The sequence below is a fragment of the Haliotis rufescens genome, unplaced genomic scaffold, assembly GCF_023055435.1.
Source record: "Haliotis rufescens isolate VD_foot unplaced genomic scaffold, xgHalRufe1.0.p SCAF_26, whole genome shotgun sequence".
NCBI classification, from domain to species: domain Eukaryota; kingdom Metazoa; phylum Mollusca; class Gastropoda; order Lepetellida; family Haliotidae; genus Haliotis; species Haliotis rufescens.
The window spans coordinates 2,767,573-2,788,070 of NW_025963957.1; the positions used below are offsets into that span (position 1 = coordinate 2,767,573).

Consider the following 20,498-nt stretch of genomic DNA (forward strand, 5'->3'; position numbering starts at 1 on the left):
CTTCATTTCAAAGCATATTTATCGATTTCATTTCGGGTTTTTTTCAAATAACCCTGTTTATATGTGGTTTTCCAGTTTTAAGAAGATGTTTGTCGTCTTTCATCTTCCCTCAACTAACAACTGACATTTTATTTGCTATCAACTGAAAACAGCACACCCAGGTATGTTTTCTTTATGTCCAAAAAAAGAAAGTGATTTGCACCTAAACTCGTTTGTATTGGGAAAGTGAATGCTTGGTGGAGAACGACGAAATATAAATGAATGTTACAGAAGAAAGGTGAATGAAACGGAAGTCATTTATTTGATCGTTTGATGGTAAAGAAGAAAAGTGCTTACAAAAAGAGGTTCTGGCGAGGTTCGAACTCGCGACCTTCTGCGTGTAAAGCAGACGTGATAACCACTACACCACAGAACCAGCACACGTTAACAAGCACACATTTATTTCATTTCAAAGCATATTTATCGATTTCATGGGTTTTTTTTTCAAATAACCCTGTTTATATGTGGTTTTCCAGTTTTAAGCAGATGTTTGTCGTCTTTCATCTTCCCTCAACTAACAACTGACATTTTATTGCTATCAACTGAAAACAGCACACCCAGGTATGTTTTCTTTATGTCCAAAAAAAGAAAGTGATATGCACCTAAACTCGTTTGTATTGGGAAAGTGAATGCTTGGTGGAGAACGACGAAATATAAATGAATGTTACAGAAGAAAGGTGAATGAAACGGAAGTCATTTATTTGATTTTTTGATGGTAGAGAAGAAAAGTGCTTACAAAAAGAGGTTCTGGCGAGGTTCGAACTCGCGACCTTCTGCGTGTAAAGCAGACGTGATAACCACTACACCACAGAACCAGCACACGTTAACAAGCACACATTTATTTCATTTCAAAGCATATTTATCGATTTCATGGGGTTTTTTTTTTCAAATAACCCTGTTTATATGTGGTTTTCCAGTTTTAAGCAGATGTTTGTCGTCTTTCACCTTCCCTCAACTAACAACTGACATTTTATTTGCTATCATCTGTAAACAGCACACTCGGGTATGTTTTCTTTATGTCCAACAAAAAAAAGTGATTTATTGCTATCAACTGAAAACAGCACACCCAGGTATGTTTTCTTTATGTCCAAAAAAAGAAAGTGATTTGCACCTAAACTCGTTTGTATTGGGAAAGTAAATGCTTGGTGGAGAACGACGAGAATATAAATGAATGTTACTGAAGAAAGGTGAATGAAACGGAAGTCATTTATTTGATCGTTTGATGGTAAAGAAGAAAAGTGCTTACAAAAAGAGGTTCTGGCGAGGTTCGAACTCGCGACCTTCTGCGTGTAAAGCAGACGTGATAACCACTACACCACAGAACCCAACACGTTAACAAGGACACATTTACTTCATTTCAAAGCATATTTATCGATTTCATGGTTTGTTTTTTTCAAATAACCCTGTTTGTATGTGGTTTTCCAGTTTTAAGAAGATGTTTGTCGTCTTTCATCTTCCCTCAACTAACAACTGACATTTTATTTGCTATCAACTGAAAACAGCACACCCAGGTATGTTTTCTTTATGTCCAAAAAAAGAAAGTGATTTGCACCTAAACTCGTTTGTATTGGGAAAGTGAATGCTTGGTGGAGAATGACGAAATATAAATGAATGTTACAGAAGAAAGGTGAATGAAACGGAAGTCATTTATTTGATCGTTTGATGGTAAAGAAGAAAAGTGCTTACAAAAAGAGGTTCTGGCGAGGTTCGAACTCGCGACCTTCTGCGTGTAAAGCAGACGTGATAACCACTACACCACAGAACCAGCACACGTTAACAAGGACACATTTACTTCATTTCAAAGCATATTTATCGATTTCATTTCGGTTTTTTTTCAAATAACCCTGTTTATATGTGGTTTTCCAGTTTTAAGAAGATGTTTGTCGTCTTTCATCTTCCCTCAACTAACAACTGACATTTTATTTGCTATCATCTGTAAACAGCACACTCGGGTATGTTTTCTTTAAGTCCAACAAAAAAAAAGTGATTTATTGCTATCAACTGAAAACAGCACACCCAGGTATGTTTTCTTTATGTCCAAAAAAAAGAAAGTGATTTGCACCTAAACTCGTTTGTATTGGGAAAGTAAATGCTTGGTGGAGAACGACGAGAATATAAATGAATGTTACTGAAGAAAGGTGAATGAAACGGAAGTCATTTATTTGATCGTTTGATGGTAAAGAAGAAAAGTGCTTACAAAAAGAGGTTCTGGCGAGGTTCGAACTCGCGACCTTCTGCTTGTAAAGCAGACGTGATAACCACTACACCACAGAACCAGCACACCTTAACAAGGACACATTTACTTCATTTCAAAGCATATTTATCGATTTCATGTTGTTTTTTTTCAAATAACCCTGTTTATATGTCGTTTTCCAGTTTTAAGGAGATGTTTGTCGTCTTTCATCTTCCCTCAACTAACAACTGACATTTTATTTGCTATCAACTGAAAACAGCACACCCAGGTATGTTTTCTTTATGTCCAAAAAAAGAAAGTGATTTGCACCTAAACCCGTTTGTATTGGGAAAGTGAATGCTTGGTGGAGAACGACGAGAATATAAATGAATGTTACAGAAGAAAGGTGAATGAAACGGAAGTCATTTATTTGATCGTTTGATGGTAAAGAAGAAAAGTGCTTACAAAAAGAGGTTCTGGCGAGGTTCGAACTCGTGACCTTCTGCGTGTAAAGCAGACGTGATAACCACTACACCACAGAACCAGCACACCTTAACAAGGACACATTTACTTCATTTCAAAGCATATTTATCGATTTCATTTCGGTTTTTTTTTCAAATAACCCTGTTTATATGTGGTTTTCCAGTTTTAAGGAGATGTTTGTCGTCTTTCATCTTCCCTCAACTAACAACTGAAATTTTATTTGCTATCAACTGAAAACAGCACACTCGGGTATGTTTTCTTTATGTCCAACCAAAGAAAGTGATTTGCACCTGAACCCGTTTGTATTGGGAAAGTGAATGCTTGGTGGAGAACGACGAGAATATAAATGAATTTTACAGAAGAAAGTTGAATGAAACGGAAGTCATTTATTTGATCATCTGATGGTAAAGAAGAAAAGTGCTTACAAAAAGAGGTTCTGGCGAGGTTCGAAGTCGCGACCTTCTGCGTGTAAAGCAGACGTGATAACCACTACACCACAGAACCAGCACACGGTAACAAAGACACATTTACTTCATTTCAAAGCATATTTACCGATTTCATGTTGTTTTTTTTCAAATAACCCTGTTTACATGTGGTTTTCGAGTTTTAAGAAGATGTTTGTCGTCTTTCATCTTCCCTCAACTAACAACTGACATTTTATTGCTATCAACTGAAAACAGCACACTTGGGTATGTTTTCTTTATGTCCAACAAAAAAAAGTGATTTATTGCTATCAACTGAAAACAGCACACCCAGGTATGTTTTCTTTATGTCCAAAAAAAAGAAAGTGATTTGCACCTAAACTCGTTTGTATTGGGAAAGTGAATGATTGGTGGAGAACGACGAGAATATAAATGAATGTTACAGAAGAAAGGTGAATGAAACGGAAGTCATTTATTTGATCGTTTGATGGTAAAGAAGAAAAGTGCTTACAAAAAGAGGTTCTGGCGAGGTTCGAACTCGCGACCTTCTGCGTGTAAAGCAGACGTGATAACCACTACACCACAGAATCAGCAGACGTTAACAAGGACACATTTACTTCATTTCAAAGCATATTTACCGATTTCATGTGGGTTTTTTTCCAATAACCTTGTTTATATGTGCTTTTCCAGTTTTAAGAAGATGTTTGTCGTCTTTCATCTTCCCTCAACTAACAACTGACATTTTATTGCTAACAACTGAAAACAGGACACTCGGGTATGTTTTCTTTATGTCCAACAAAAGAAAGTTATTTGCACCTAAACTCGTTTATATTGGGAAAGTGAATGCTTGGTGGAGAACGACGAGAATATAAATGAATTTTACAGAAGAAAGTTGAATGAAACGGAAGTCATTTATTTGATCATCTGATGGTAAAGAAGAAAAGTGCTTACAAAAAGAGGTTCTGGCGAGGTTCGAAGTCGCGACCTTCTGCGTGTAAAGCAGACGTGATAACCACTACACCACAGAACCAGCACACGGTAACAAAGACACATTTACTTCATTTCAAAGCATATTTACCGATTTCATGTTTGTTTTTTTCAAATAACCCTGTTTACATGTGGTTTTCGAGTTTTAAGAAGATGTTTGTCGTCTTTCATCTTCCCTCAACTAACAACTGACATTTTATTGCTATCAACTGAAAACAGCACACTTGGGTATGTTTTCTTTATGTCCAACAAAAAAAAGTGATTTATTGCTATCAACTGAAAACAGCACACCCAGGTATGTTTTCTTTATGTCCAAAAAAAAGAAAGTGATTTGCACCTAAACTCGTTTGTATTGGGAAAGTGAATGATTGGTGGAGAACGACGAGAATATAAATGAATGTTACAGAAGAAAGGTGAATGAAACGGAAGTCATTTATTTGATCGTTTGATGGTAAAGAAGAAAAGTGCTTACAAAAAGAGGTTCTGGCGAGGTTCGAACTCGCGACCTTCTGCGTGTAAAGCAGACGTGATAACCACTACACCACAGAACCAGCACACGTTAACAAGGACACATCTACTTCATTTCAAAGCATATTTATCGATTTCATTTCGGGTTTTTTTCAAATAACCCTGTTTATATGTGGTTTTCCAGTTTTAAGGAGATGTTTGTCGTCTTTCATCTTCCCTCAACTAACAACTGACATTTATTTGCTATCAACTGAAAACAGCATACTCGGGTATGTTTTCTTTATGTCCAACAAAAGAAAGTGATTTGCACCTAAACTCGTTTGTATTGGGAAAGTGAATGCTTGGTGGAGAACGACGAGAATATAGATGAATTTTTTCAGAAGAAAGGTGAATGAAACGGAAGTCATTTATTTGATCATCTGATGGTGAAGAAGAAAAGTGCTTACAAAAAGAGGTTCTAGCGAGGTTCGAACTCGCGACCTTCTGCGTGTAAAGCAGACGTGATAACTACTACACCACAGAACCAGCACACGGTAACAAAGACACATTTACTTCATTTCAAAGCATATTTACCGATTTCATGTTTGTTTTTTTCATCTTCCCTCAACTAACAACTGACATTTTATTTGCTATCAACTGAAAACAGCACACTCGGGTATGTTTTCTTTATGTCCAACAAAAAACAGTGATTGCACGTCATAAACTCGTTTGTATTGGGAAAGTGAATTAATAATGAATGTTACAGATTAAATGTAAATGAAACGTTAGTTACTTGTTTCTTCGTTTGATCGTAAAGGGAAGAAGAAAAATGCTTGCAAAAAGAAGTACTGACGAGGTACCAACTCGCGACCTTCTGCGTGTAAAGCAGACGTAGTAACCGCTACACCACAGAACCAGCACACGTCAGCAAGTTCATGCCCTCAGTCTCAAATTTGCTTCCCCATTCTGACTTCAAATTGAAATAGGTTGGTATTTGCATAACAAGCAAAGTAGACCCATCACCTCTGTATACCACTGTGTTGCCCCTTCGACATCTGGTATGCCCCCCAACGAGTGAAAACTGCTCCTCCACTCTCACACACTAAACAAATCAGATAAAATCCATGAATATACTATTGACAGTCAGTGACAATGAGTAATTAAGGAAACACAGGATATGTGGGATTATTTAATTAATCATGTACTGACGATTTGACAATGTGTGGAAGTGAATAAAAAAAATATGCCTTCTTATGTTCAATGCTTGTTGTTGGTCTGCAACTGTGTCATGAAACTATTGCAATTGTGCATCACTCGCAGTTTTCAGATTTACTGTTTTCAATTATGAGTCCAGGGTTATTGGCAACGTTTCAAGTGCCACTGTCATATCATTGGATCCAAGAGGTATTATTTCAAGAACAGCATAGCCTTTTGTTCGCCATTCCGGTGCACGGGAATCACGCACGAATACGGTGTTAGCGTTGGGCGTCTCAACGTGCGTGATTCCCGTGCATATGGCCCTGTGACGCAGGGGTAGCATTATGCAGATGGCTGTTTCAATGAATGCTCGTTCCACCCGTGACGAACAGGTCTGGTTGTTGATGAAATATAGTGATAGCTAAATGGACAGATTTTTTATTCATGCACCGATTGTCTTTAAATGTAATATCCAGTTATGTATGACTGTTTATGACGGTACCTTAAATTATCTTCCAGACTATATTTGGGACTGACTGTTTACAACGAGTGATCAGGCTTAACACAAAATCTTTGAAATTCGTTCCATTTATGGTTTATGTCATTCAGTCATATGAGCATGCGTCGACACGAATGTGTCGCTCATACAAGACGGGTATTAGATTAGTTTCAGTGTTCTACACATTTTCACTTCTTGAAGTTACACAAAAGGTTTAGAATATGCTTATGTACCATGACAAACTCAGTTCATTTAATAATTATGCTTCTCGTGTTTGTACATACAGAAAGAGTGCATAGTTTATTTCACGGTACGCGAAGCGTGAATAACGTAATGAGCTTTCAGTTGAAGATCAGCCTTTTACACTGCGAACAAGGATAAATTAATAGACCTGTTCTGACGCATTCAAACGAATATTGAACAAGATATCGCCGTAAGTGTACCAACCCCGTCAGTTTTGCAGTGTAAATGAGCCGCTAAGAATGTAATGGACCAGGACGAATAACCACAGAGACATATGTAGAGTATATCGGTTAGGGAGATGAACATACTTTATATACCGTGTGTCTGGCGAGAAAAGTGTTAGTGAGAGAGTTTCAATGTCACATCGCCACGGCTGTGTTCCAGCCACAATGTGGCCTGTAGCTTTATATACCGTGTGTCTGGCGAGAAAAGTGTCAGTGAGAGAGTTTCAATGTCACATCGCCTCGGCTGTGTTCCAGCCACAGTGTGACCTGAGGAATAATCAAAAACATATCAGTTGTGAAATCAGTTTTTACTCAGTTATATACATAGGCCATAGTGTTATAGAGATAGCCAGTAGGAATGCGTTTGGATCGTTACATTTGTCATGTGCACAAATTTTGTTACGCCTGTAAATATACCTACTATTTCGTGTAGAATAGGTTCCCAATAACCTAGGGTAAGAGACGACTAAGACGGATGAGCCTTTTCCTATATACTCGTGCCCACAGGTCCGTGTATATTTTATTGTACTTGGGATTTACAATAATAATATATGCCATTCTACCTGATCTGGGAGTCTACCTGATCTGGGAGTCCTACCGGGTACCACTTTACTACCAGGACATCAGCACAACGTTGGGAAATGTCGGAAATAGCTGCTCCCAACCTAAATTCACTTTTGCTGGTAATCAACCTCTGTTTCATCATATCTGATCCGGTACAATACATCATGCCATATAAATAAAGCATATAGTCAGCTTTAGAGACTGGGTCTCTTTATGTGGGACATCTATGCTCTGTTGATGAACATATCAACTCGTTTTGTTCAATATTTTGGTGAGATGCAACAAAGGCTAAAACAAGGACTGGTCGGCTCGGAGTCAGTATACTGTGTCTGAGTGGGGTATTCATGTTAAACTGCGGCATGGTATCTCAGTCAGCTAGCACTATGAATCGGCAGTAGTCCGGACTAGCACAAGCAGCCACACACACACACACACACACACACACACACATACACACACACACACACACACACACACACACACACACACACACACACACACACACACACACACACACCACACCACACCACACCACACCACACCACAACACAACACAACACACACACACACACACGTCGCTATATAAGTGCAATAATCTTGGACGCGACGTTAAACCCCATTTCACCTCACCTCACCTTGTATAATGACAATTGCTTTGAGAATTGCAGGTTTATCATTTCCTATTTTAACTAATGAATATATTTTTTCTATCAACAGGTTTGGTCATTTTGAAACAGACTATAATTATAAGGACACAGAGGGTTTCCGAGTTGGGTCTACTATTAGCTCTACAGTTTGTTTCATTGTAATATAAATAAGGGTAACAGGTAGGGCTACCACATTATTACGTGGCCTGATTTAACCGATTGGATCATTCAAACTCTTGCCCTCTTTCTTAATTCAAATCTGCACTTCACATTCACCCTTTGCACCAGCAGGACTGTGATAGATTGGAGTCATAAACAGTTGTAAATACCTCACAGGATAGGTTAATCTTTTACATTGGTTTATAAGTGTATTTACTTTGTGTGTTATATTTGTTTTGTTTGTGTATAAATAAAACCAGTAAATTCAACCTTAACAATGATAAATCTAACCTAAGTGTAACTAATACTTAGTCATGTTTTAGTGCATTTCGGAGAATAGAATTAATATTAAAAAAACTATCAAATAACTCATCTAATTCATTCAAGTATTTCTATTTTCCCTGGGAGTGAATTGTTGCATGTTTGAGTGTTTGATTGACTGAGATTTCAGAAATCCAAACAACCATGCATTTAACAAAGTACTTTTTTTACACAACAAATATGTTGTTACACATTACTTATCTAATGTACAAGATAAAAAGTAAATATAAATGTGTCTGTCATCTGATTAAGTAAAATTAAAAACAATAAAATGGCCAGGACGAAAATATTTCAATCCTAATGTTTTACAGATGCAAACTGTGTGACACATAACTATGAACTACGTTGTAAGGCACTTCATCCACATCTAGTCTGAAAACAGCCTGTTCTTCTCTGTTAACACTGACTTCTGGTTCTTAGTTCACATACCCCTGCCTTGCTTGAATGCACCTTTTCTCTCAAAGACCGTATGTCTCTTTATAAGTTGTCTGATTCCTCAATCTGATTTACGATGGTTGATCCTGCGAAATCCCAACTCGTAGGTCCCGGGTTCGATTCTACCTCACCTTCAACCAACAGCAATGAAACAAACGGGTTTGTCCTAAATTCGTGGATACTGTTCAGTTTTGGGTATGTAAACGAGGTTCCTCTGGACGGCAAATCCAACGTAAACATCGCATGGTCCATAGATGCAGTGACCGATCTCATTGTCCACATTGTGATAAAAACAGTTGTATACAACAAAATCCTATACGCCATTGCTGTACCCTCCATCCTGTCTGACTCAGGTATGTAGAGAAGAACCTTTTCTACTTGCCTGTGGTCTCTTGGGAGCACAAACCTGCCGATTCGAGCTCTCCATGCCGAAGAGATATCCCCATAGTATTGGAAAAGTTCTTCTTGATTTTCTATTATTTACCTCTCTGATTTTGAATCACACATACTGCTAAAGGGAGGTAATCAGTATTCGCCTCTCACGACCAGCATAGGTTGATGGGCAAATATATTCTTAGCGGGAATCCCCACGGGTATATAATTATTTGTAATTGTTTTCACTTCATCTGCTCTACTAACTAGATTATGGTTTTCCAACTGCCTATTACCCGATGTCAGCCTTCGATCCATCACCCTATGGCTCATCGTTTTCCCAATACCCTCCTTCTTCAAATGGTCAGTAGTCAGACAGACAGGTTTATTCAGTATTATAGCCATATGGCCTAAAGTACAATTGATACTTACTCATAATATGATGTCACGTGCATATACAGAAATTACATCTTCTTGAATCTGATAAAAAACAACATGCTTTATATAAGTAGCCACTGAAAAGATAACATGTTTATTTTGTGAGTTGATAATATTGATCATTAACATTTCAGATTTATAGTCATTATTCAAGAAGGGGAGATATGTAGATCTTAACTTGGATTACTTGTTACACTTAAATAAGACATGGAATTCATCTTCAACTTCACCTCTGTCACAATTGGTACAAACACTGTTAACAGCATCAATATCTTTCGATTCACGACACATATTTACATAAAAACTATGTAATGAGATTCTAAATTTACAAAACGATCTTATTAATGACTTGTCTGGTAAGACAGATAAATACATTTCCTGTTGAAGATGTGTCTTTAGTTTACTATAATTGCTAAGATAATGCGAAGATGAAACAGTTTCGTTCCAGTTTGTGCAAATATATCTTTCACTCGCTGCTTAAATATTCCCATAAATACTTAAATGTTTCCAATATCCTGTGCAATCCACACAAAAGAAAAACCACATGTAAATAATAGATTTCTTACTTCAGATACCCAGTTTTGTTTACCTTTATCATTCGAATGCTTTAACAATTTATGACATTGAAGAGGATATCTACATTCTTCCATTCTAAGTAACTTTATCCAGTATTTAACTACTCTTACTTGGCTATGCACAAACATATTGCAGCGTCCAGTTTCACCAAGAATTGCTTTATTTGAGGCATATTTACCAATACCCCAAAAACGTTTGAAGTATGAGGTATGTACTTTTTCGATGGCAGCATAATATTTCGTTCCCCATATTTCCGAACCATATAGTAATATTGGTGCAATTTTACAATAACAAATATTGCATGCTGTTGAAAATGATATATACTTATTTTGTTTAAACAATTTATACACAGGCATACATGCTTTTGAAGCTTGAATAGCAAGTTGTTTACATGCTACTGACCACAATAATTTAGAAGAAAACATGATACCCAAATATTTATAGTAAGTTTCAACCTTGACCGAGGTCCACTTAAGTCCATAAGTCCACTTTTCCCTTTTGGCAACAATACCACCATTTCTAAATACTATTATGTTTGTTTTATTTAAATTTACCCCAAGTCCCCATTTCAAACAAAATGATTGCAATACATTTAATTGTCTTTGCCGAGTTTTAGCTTGGAAATGGCTTCTTCTATCTCGTATGCAGTGATTTTGTCTGATAGATCATTAGTAAAATATATACTACAATTTTCGCAAGAATGGTTATCAAGGAATTGGAAAACCGAATGATCAAATTCAGAATTATCTTCTGTAGTTGCAGGGTGCAATAAGTTTTCAAAATAGGATGCCCAAACGTCAGGTTATATTGTATTACTAGAGTTCTTGTTTTGTGGGGCAAGTGTATCCCAGAATCTCTTGCAGTCATTATCCTTTGACAGCTGCATTTATCTCATCACTCATTTTCATATTATAAATTTTCTTCTCTCTTCCACAGCACATTTTAAAATCTGCCTTTGCATCAATGTATTTTTGCAAATTTAGCGCACAGTTATATTTTCTGAACTTGTTCAGAAGTCTATATTTCTCTGATTTGAATTGAACACAGTCTTCATCAAACCAAGGAGGTTGTGATCTTCTAGTTTGCTTAGATGCTGTATCATAAGCTCCTCCATTTTGAGCACTGTGGATCATAATTTCAGATAGTTTGTCAATGGCTTTGTTAATGTTATCATCTAATATCACTGAGAATAGTTCATACATAATCTGACTTGTAGTATTCTGAAGACAGTGTAAATATGACCCCAAGTTTTCAACTGGTAGAATATATCTAGGAACAGTCTCCACCATACCATCTGTGGTTTCTGGTGATTCTATTACTTGATTGTATATTTCATTTTTTATTGTACATTTGACGGGCATATAATCTGAATCTGTACGCTGGATAACATGTCAATGACATTTGGGGAAAGATCACTGGAAACTATGAAATAATCTACAGTACTGCATCCTGTATGTGACGCAAAAGTGAAGTTACTCGGGATAACAAATGGGGCTCTGCCATTTGCAATATGTATGCCGATTAATTTACACAAGTCCAGTAAAGCTCTACCATACTTATTTGTTTTATAGTCACGAACACTTCTTGTAACTGAAAAATGATATTTATTAAGCGGATGTAAAAGTATCTACACAGAATATATACGTGAACACAATCAAATTAAATTAGACACAGTGATCGGTAAAAGCATTGTCGTCATTGTCAGCATTAATTCAGTTCAGTCATTGCACATTGCACAAGGGGGCGTCACGGTCAGTACCTAGTCACACCACCTCTTCCAGCCGTCACTGCTCGACACCTCCTTGGCACAGATTGCACAAGTCGTCGGATTTTTTCTTTGGGAATTCTTCGCTATTCCTGCTGTAAGGCGTTGGCGAGTTGTGCCAGTGTGTGGGGACGCTGGTAACGTTGACGGAGGCGTCGATCAAGTTCGTCCCACAAATGTTCAATCGGGTTGAGATCAGGCGATTTGGACGGCCATGGGAGGACATTGATGTTCTCATTAACAAGGAAATTAACTGTTGCACGTGCTGTGTGCGGCCGAGCGTTGTCATGTTGGAACAGCTCCCTCTGGCGTCCAAAGTTGGGAGGAGGTGAGGACGCAGAATTTGGTCTATGTATCGGTTTTGCTGTAAGATTGCCCTGGACAACCACTAACTGTGATCTTCCCGTGTAGGATATGGCTCCCCACACCATGACACTCCCTCCACCAAATCGGTCCGCCTGTCGAACGCAGTTCGTCGCAAAACGTTCATGTCAACGTCGGTATACACGTTGTCTTCCATCCCGTCGTTGAAGAAGAAAACGTGACTCATCGCTGAACCAAACGCGTCGCCAGTTCCTGAGATCCCATGCCTGTACTCTGTTGCACCACCGGACACGTCGTTGACGATGTAGACGTCGCAAGACAGGTCCAACTTTTGGTCGTCTCGCTCGAATTCCCTCTTCCCTCAGACGATTTCTGATGGTTTGGTCGGATATTCTTCGCATAACAGGCACTTGTCCTGCAGTGTCCGTTCCTGTAGCAAATCGATTCCGAAGGCGATGCACTGATCCTGAGCAGGGTTGGTCACTCTTGGTCTTCCACTTCTGGGATGATCTTGAGTCGGATTAGTGCGGGTATATCGATCCCATAGTCGAGATATGGTGCTTTGGTGAACGTTGAAGTGTCTTGAAGCAGCAGACTGGGACTCCCCTGCTTCCCAACGTCCAATGGCGATATTTCTGTCAGCTGCAGGTCTTATATAGTCAGTGTCTCTACTCTTGTTTCCAACATTTTGCACGTGCATTGTGCTGAAAACTTTTTCTGAAAGCAATTTCCGTGCATCCTTTTCATTTTTGCTGATAAACGTTTACAAAAAAAATTTGAGATGTGTTTGCGCGCAATGCACAACAAACATGACATGATTAACGGGAATCAAACAAAAGAATTGTCTTTATGACGATTGCTGGGGGAAAATATCTAATTGGAATTCTCAAAACACCTATGCGTTTCCTTTTTTGAAGAGTGTACTTCACATCATCATCAAGAATCAAATCCCGGTCGCACCCCGTTCTTGCATTAAAATCACCACATAAGATGAATTTACAGGACTCATCATAATCATGTTTGATCTGTACTAACTGACTTTCCAATCTATCTATACCATTTTCTTCACCCTTATTGTAGAGCGGAGATGATTCAGGATGAATATAGACAAAAGCAATGAAAACATGTATTGGACTTTCAGCATTCACAATCCTGAAAAAGATAACATTATCCCAATGTGAATAAACTCTCTCGAAGTATCCCGCCAAACAATATTTTATGCAAACTGCAATTCCACCAGATAAACTTCCACGTTCAGAGAGACGTTTTGCATCACAAACATAATAATCATAGTTACTGAATACGTTCGTTAATACATCACTAGCATCTGTACACATTGTTTCAACAAAACAGAATATATCAAGATCCAGGCAGAATGAAATAAAGTCACCAAATTCATTCTTGGATTTTAGTCCTTGGATGTTCCAGGAACATATATTCAATATGTTAAGTGTAGAATCAGTGTTATTTTCATGAGTGTCATTGAGCCCACGACCACCACCCTATTTTCCATTACTATAAGCTGATGGAGACGTTGTTGATGATGACCCAGCAGCAGGTGCAGACGGCGATGATGTCTCAGTAGGATTGGGTGATGATCTTGTCCAGTTCCTAAGCTGTCCAAGTTGTCTTATTTATGTGTCGTCGTCTCCCAGAACAAAAACTGAACCATCAACTACAAGTTTATCGTAGCTCAAATAGACAACTTTGTCCTCTTGTCTGGCTCTCATCATAAAGGGAAACAACTTTGATCGAACTCCTCTCACTCCCGGGTGTAGTCTTCTGAAACCCTGTACTCTTTATTTCCCTTTAGAAACTTCCTGGCAGCTTCCATCACAGCTGCTCTGTCCTTGTAGAAAGAGAACTTGGCAATTATCGGTCTACTTCCAGATTTTGAGTGCAGCCGATGTGCTCTTTCTATGCTGATGGATTGAAGTCGATGTTTAGGGTAACGTCCATAAAATCTTTAACACATGACTCACACTCTTCCCATGTTTCACTCTTCTTTTCTTGCAGAGCATGAAAGATTTAATTTGATCTTCGAGACTGTGCTTCAATGCTGTCATTTCTGGATTCCAGGGCATCAAGTTTCTGTTTCAAACTTGTGTTTTCCTCTTGAAAGTCACGAAGTTTGTCATCATAGGGAGGTAATCTGTGTTTGTATTGCTTTGGGTGTTATAGCAAGATCTTCAAGTGTTGATTGGCTATGTGACGTGTCAGTAGTCAAACATTGGCCAGAAACATTTTGTGCGATAATCTAGTCTTTACTCTTTCTGAAGAAGGGGGTATTTTGGGTCGGTCCTGGGTTGGATTCAACATCTCCCGCTATCAATAAAAGCGACAATGAAAACAGTGTGAGTCTCAGAACCAACCTTATACCACTTGGTAGCTGTATACCGGGGTGACTTCCATGTGAGTGTTTTCTTCTCGGACAAAAACATCCTATTCTGCTCCTCCAAACGACAATATCCACACCCATTCTTTGGATGGTAAAGTGTAGGCATCTATGCCAATACTAGTACACACCTTGTTCTTGCATCACTTCTTAATATCTTGTAATCACATTTTTACTCTCCGGTGAATATGCTGTGTCAACATCATTCAAATGTCACCAATGTATTGATCATCGTCATATCTGTTTGGATCATCATCTTCAAACATCGTCTTGATATGTCTCTCCACCTTAATAACGTTCATTATCTTGATATTGATCATCGTCTTGATATGTCTCACCACCTTAATATTGTTCATAATCTAAATATTGCTCATCGTCTTGATACGGCCCATCGTCTTGATACGGCTCATCGTCTTGATACGGCTGACCATCTTGATATTGCTCAGCATCTTGATACGGCCCATCGTCTTGATACGGCCAATCGTCTTGATACGGCTGACCATCTTGACACGGCCCATCGTCTTGATACGGCTGACCATCTTGACACGGCCCATCGTCTTGATACGGCTGACCATCTTGACACGGCCCATCGTCTTGATACGGCTGACCATCTTGACACGGCCCATCGTCTTGATACGGCTGACCATCTTGACACGGCCCATCGTCTTGATACGGCTGACCATCTTGATACGGCCCATCGTCTTGATACGGCTGACCATCTTGACACGGCCCATCGTCTTGATACGGCTGACCATCTTGACACGGCCCATCGTCTTGATACGGCTGACCATCTTGATACGGCCCATCGTCTTGATACGGCTCATCGTCTTGATACGGCTCATCATCTTGATATGGCCAATCATCTTGATATTGCTCAGCATCTTGATACGGCCCATCGTCTTGATACGGCTCATCGTCTTGATACGGCTGACCATCTTGACACGGCCCATCGTCTTGATACGGCTGACCATCTTGACACGGCCCATCGTCTTGATACGGCTCATCATCTTGATACGGCTCATCGTTTTGATACAGCTCATCGTCTTGATATGGTTCATCGTCTTGATATGGTTCATCATCCTCAGAAGCCCCGTCATCTTGAAATGGCTCATCATGTTCAAATGGCCCAAAGTCTTGATATGGGTCATACTCTATCTGTGAATCATCGTCTCTGTATGGATCATCATCTACCTGACAGTGTGGTTCATCATCTTCGTATGGATCTTCACCATATTCCCATTGACTAACACCTACCCATTCCCTCTGATGTTTCAAATGTGCATGAACATCAATATTGCATGTGGAACATCCAACAGATTTTCCTATTCCCCCAACGCTTTGTCCCCGCCCATATATACGTGTATGCGTCAGGTTCCTACGTGATATGTTCACATCTTCTGTATAGAACACTTCAACAGTTAATTTATTACGTGTCTGGGACCGATATGTCTGCTTCCCACTCCTTATTAAATATTTGTTTTTGTATGCATCAAGTTTGATCAGGTTTTCTTCGCAGAAACGGTCTGCCTCCGAATCAGTTTTGGTCAGAACTAGGGTCACATAATGCAAACGTTTACCCCTAGGCATGCAATAAAAATCAGCAAAATACAGATTTGCCGAATCATCAAAGACTTCACTCAGGGGTACTGTCACTCTGGTGTCCCCAAATGGAGATATGGTCGGCAAGCCACCCTTAAATAAAGTAACACCAAAGAAAAGTCCACTAAGCTTTCCATTGATTGGACAATGTGGATCCCCTCCCATATCTTTGGTTAGTCTTTGCATTTTCCCATTATTATTCTCTAGAATGTGGCGAAAGTAGCCAATTGGTTTATTGCGGTATAGAAGGGAGACGACCTCAGCGACGCTTCCGGTGCTGTGTCTCTCAGCTTTAGCCAGTAGCCTTTCAAGGTATTCTACAACAGAAATGCAGCAATTGGCATTGGGCCTCTTTAGCAAATGAACAAAGATAATTATCATACTAAATCATACTAACTGGAAGAGGTGGGGGTGGGGTGTAATAGTCTGTCAAACGTAGGCAAATTACTATGCCTTTGGTTTTACAAAACAATGAGTCAGGTTTAGACAACATTCTGGATATCAGATAAAGATTACGTACCTTAGTATCTCGCACTCGATATGAACACGTGTACATGTAAAATACATATATGTCAGGAAATATTGATACATAAAACATTTTTACCTCATGTATTGGTCAGATCAGTCTGTCGGTACAACACAGATAACTGCGTTCGTCCAACCTTTTGATTGGTTGTACACGTCACGGCGAATATTGTGTCACAGTATTCATGTTTTTACAATATTACAAACGTAGAAACCTTCCGCCTTTCCAACAACAAATCAACAAAATTGTCAAATGTTTCTTTAACATGTTTTGTCCTTTAGTCGGGAGCTTTTCTTTATAACATTGTTTTGTTTCTTTACATGCGACTACATTGTCGTTGGTCACATGTCCGAGGAACAGACACAGTTTAACTTTTATAGGTTTTTCACGAACCTGTTATCTTGGAGTGGCTAAGAACACCTTGGGAAACCCATCGGAATTCCATAGCGTGAATAAATACAGCATCATGTTTCTCATCACAAATCCAAAACATTAGATCTTTGAGTTCATTTCTATTCTAACCTATTCCAGTGAACAAATGGACACCAACAAAGAGGAACTGTGTTGCTCAGACTGTCACCTGCGGTGAACCGCATTATGCAGAGACTAAAGTACATATTTCAGCACATATTTGACATATTTCACCATTGACTGATTCGCATGATTTCATTTAATGGTAAAGGCTTCGTCGCCTGTTGGTAGTACTAGTAGTAGTAGTAGTAGTAGTAGTAGTAGTAGTAGTAGTTACAGATTAACATAAAAAATGCAGCAAAGAGGATACAGTCATACTGGTTAGGCTCATCATCAGCTCATGGTACTTGGGATGCAAGCGTGACATTTCGAAAGCGGAGTCTGCATATTTGCCATGTTTTTCCTCAATCTTGTCAATCACAGAAAAGGGTCAAAAATGACAGAAAATTCCCTAATATAAATGATTTCATTGGATTTATCAAATAGGACAAGATCAGGTTTGTTGGCCTTGATACGTCTGATGCTGTATACGGACCTATTCCAAAGTATTTTGTATTTATCATTTTCCATGACACCCTCTACATATTCCGGGTCGTACCATGGATGGACCTATCTGTCAAAACCAAAAGGATGGCGAAAACGGCAATAAAATGATCGAGCCACTCCATCACGTCCCTTAAGATACTGTGTTTGTGCCAAAGCTGGGCATCCACTGACAATGTTTTGGACAGTCTCATTGAATTAATTGCATATTCTACATTTTATATTTACATTTTGATGCCAAATTACACGTTGACGGTTTCGAGTGGAAGTGACTGGTCCTGAGCAGCAAACAGAAAGCCTTCTGTTTCACTTTTCAGGCCAGCCGACTTCATCCAAGCGAAGGACTCTCCAGAGTTGCTGATCTTCTCAACACACTTAAACATAGTCTGGGCCGATCTGATACAGCACTTCGCTTGGTTGACACTCATTTCTGTACCGTCCAGCAGTACAGAACCATCAACAAAATCAGCACTGACATTGAGATTTTGTTCCACATCCTTTAAGAAAACTGTGCAATGCCTTGTCTTGACATGCTTCACAAGAGGATCATCAATAGATGTGTGCAAAAGTGCACAAAACAATTCTAGCATGAAGAGCCCCAACGTTAATCAAACCACGCCCTCCCATTATGATTGGTAAATATAAGCGATTGAGGGAAGAGCTAGGGTGGTGAGGTCTATTGTCTTTTATTATTATCTGGAAAAAATTCTCTGTGTTTAGTCTCAAGGACAAGAGAAGATTTCAAAATGTGTGAGGCAAACTCAGTGTCACCCTCGTGCAGGTGGATGAAGACTTAAGGGGCTCTCACACTTTGCCGAGTTGCGTCCGAGTATGGACCCGAGCTGACTCGGGGGTACTCGTATGGAGCTCGTAGCGAAGTCGTACTAAACTCGGGGTAACTCGGGATACCTCGTACTGATCTGCTCAAAACAGTCGGGCCGCCAGCCAACTCCTAAGAAACTCGTAACAAACTCGTAACACACACGTCCTACTCATAGTACCCTGTGGCGACCTCGTGGTGCTCGTACAGAACTCGTATGAGGATCGTCTGCAAAATTTATTGCCTAGTTGACCGAGTCTAATACGAGCTATACGAGTGTAATTCCCGCCGAATTATTTATACCCCCATCACAACAAACTAGTTCTCAATAGGTTCATGAAAATTTTGTCGAACGGGTTCTAACTGTGTAAGAACGTAGTGGACGTAGTAGCAACTATTGACAGTCTTTTTACGAACTTCATGGACGGGCTCGGACGGGGAGGGTGTTCTAGAACTTTGAGTCTGCTCAAAATTTTATCCCGTCCATCCCGTTCTGCAATTAGTCGGATTAACAACGTACTTAAAACGAGAAAGACGTATTACGAACGGAATTGCCGTACTTCGAACGGGATTGCCGTACTTCGAACCTACTAGGGACGTGTTACGACGTGGTGCAGTCCGACATAATTTTCACAACGTGTGCACACCGACCGGGACGACTTCTCTTTGGAGACATGATGTGTACAGCTCGGAGCCCTGAACTTGAATGAAAACTGGCTACAACGCGCTAGGTATCCATAGGTGTCGGGCCAGGACGCGAATACACACGTACTTGGGACGAGATGAGGATGTACTGCGAACGAGTTGGTCGGGTTAAGAATTAGGTAGAACTGGCTTTGACGTATTGTGAACGGGGTAGAACGAGGTTGAACTGGTTAAGAACGGGTTGAGAACGGCTACGAACTGCTTCGAAACGTTGTCGGGATGAGGTGAACGGGCACATTTACTCGACCTGAACTGGATAAAAACGGACTGCAGACTGGCTAAGAACGAGATAGACGTATTGAGGACTGCTTATGAACGAACTATCATAGTATTTTACGCCAAACTATGCGCTATACCGTGAACACAGCCCGTTCTAGTATTTTGTTTAGAACGGGGTAGAACGGGATAGAACTACTTTGATGTGATGGTAGCATTAGCAGCTCGTAGCCACCTCGTACCAAACTTGTACAGCTCGTATCGAGATCGTTGTGCTCGTATGCAACTCTATTAATTAATAGACTCCTATTGGACTCCTGTGGTCCTCGTCACACACTCGTAGCGTACTCGTATGATACTCGTATATATGTAGTCTCTTCCCGAGTCCTAACCGAGTTAGGCTCGGGAGAGCTCGGCAACCACCTCGGCAAAGTGTGAGAGCTGCTTAAGTACGAGCGTTAGGCGTTATGAAATTCACTGCCCCCCTGAATGTTCCGGGTTAGAATTGGTCTTCAGAAATTGCCTACTTGTGGTAAGAGACGGGCAAATGGATCGGGTGATCAGGTTTGACGACTACGTTTCAGCGTACACTGACGACGTGGCTCGCTGCTCACAATATCACTGGATTATAAGATTCGATAATGTTTGGGCTGCGGCGATACACAACACAACACAACACAACACAACACACACACACAAACACAAACACTTCTTATCTTACCTTTTCTCGACCCTCCTTCAGCCATTACGAAGTCTCAAGCTACTACTTTTTCTCGTTCTTCTTCATACAGTGACTGGGGTCGTAATGTTTGTTACGTTGGCACTATTATTATCCCAATAAACCCGTGTACAAACATTATATTGTGCCATCAAGTTGTTAATTGATCAAGATAACCTGGACACGTACG

The 20,498-nt window shown here is 39.7% G+C and overlaps 1 protein-coding gene and 11 non-coding genes across 12 annotated transcripts; all 12 read right to left on the minus strand.

The window, feature by feature from the left end:
* Window positions 1–342: 342 nt before the first annotated feature.
* Trnav-uac lies at window positions 343–415 on the minus strand. Its single transcript has one exon. It is a non-coding gene; the product is annotated as a tRNA-Val (tRNA).
* Window positions 416–781: 366 nt separating this feature from the next.
* Trnav-uac lies at window positions 782–854 on the minus strand. The gene has a single exon. It is a non-coding gene; the product is annotated as a tRNA-Val (tRNA).
* Window positions 855–1,291: 437 nt separating this feature from the next.
* On the minus strand, window positions 1,292–1,364 carry Trnav-uac. Its single transcript has one exon. It is a non-coding gene; the product is annotated as a tRNA-Val (tRNA).
* Window positions 1,365–1,731: 367 nt separating this feature from the next.
* Window positions 1,732–1,804, minus strand: Trnav-uac. The gene has a single exon. It is a non-coding gene; the product is annotated as a tRNA-Val (tRNA).
* A 438-nt stretch (window positions 1,805–2,242) lies between these two features.
* On the minus strand, window positions 2,243–2,315 carry Trnav-uac. The gene has a single exon. It is a non-coding gene; the product is annotated as a tRNA-Val (tRNA).
* A 368-nt stretch (window positions 2,316–2,683) lies between these two features.
* Trnav-uac lies at window positions 2,684–2,756 on the minus strand. The gene has a single exon. It is a non-coding gene; the product is annotated as a tRNA-Val (tRNA).
* Window positions 2,757–3,126: 370 nt separating this feature from the next.
* On the minus strand, window positions 3,127–3,199 carry Trnav-uac. The gene has a single exon. It is a non-coding gene; the product is annotated as a tRNA-Val (tRNA).
* A 435-nt stretch (window positions 3,200–3,634) lies between these two features.
* On the minus strand, window positions 3,635–3,707 carry Trnav-uac. Its single transcript has one exon. It is a non-coding gene; the product is annotated as a tRNA-Val (tRNA).
* A 367-nt stretch (window positions 3,708–4,074) lies between these two features.
* Trnav-uac lies at window positions 4,075–4,147 on the minus strand. Its single transcript has one exon. It is a non-coding gene; the product is annotated as a tRNA-Val (tRNA).
* Window positions 4,148–4,582: 435 nt separating this feature from the next.
* On the minus strand, window positions 4,583–4,655 carry Trnav-uac. The gene has a single exon. It is a non-coding gene; the product is annotated as a tRNA-Val (tRNA).
* Window positions 4,656–5,024: 369 nt separating this feature from the next.
* Window positions 5,025–5,097, minus strand: Trnav-uac. The gene has a single exon. It is a non-coding gene; the product is annotated as a tRNA-Val (tRNA).
* Window positions 5,098–13,148: 8,051 nt separating this feature from the next.
* Window positions 13,149–20,498, minus strand: LOC124141420 (repetin-like). Its single transcript, XM_046509424.2, has 2 exons — window positions 20,312–20,498; window positions 13,149–16,626 (listed from the first exon to the last, which is right to left on the minus strand). The coding sequence occupies exons 1-2, from the start codon at window positions 20,334–20,336 to the stop codon at window positions 15,053–15,055; spliced, it is 1,599 nt and encodes a 532-aa protein (XP_046365380.2). The 5' UTR covers window positions 20,337–20,498; the 3' UTR covers window positions 13,149–15,052.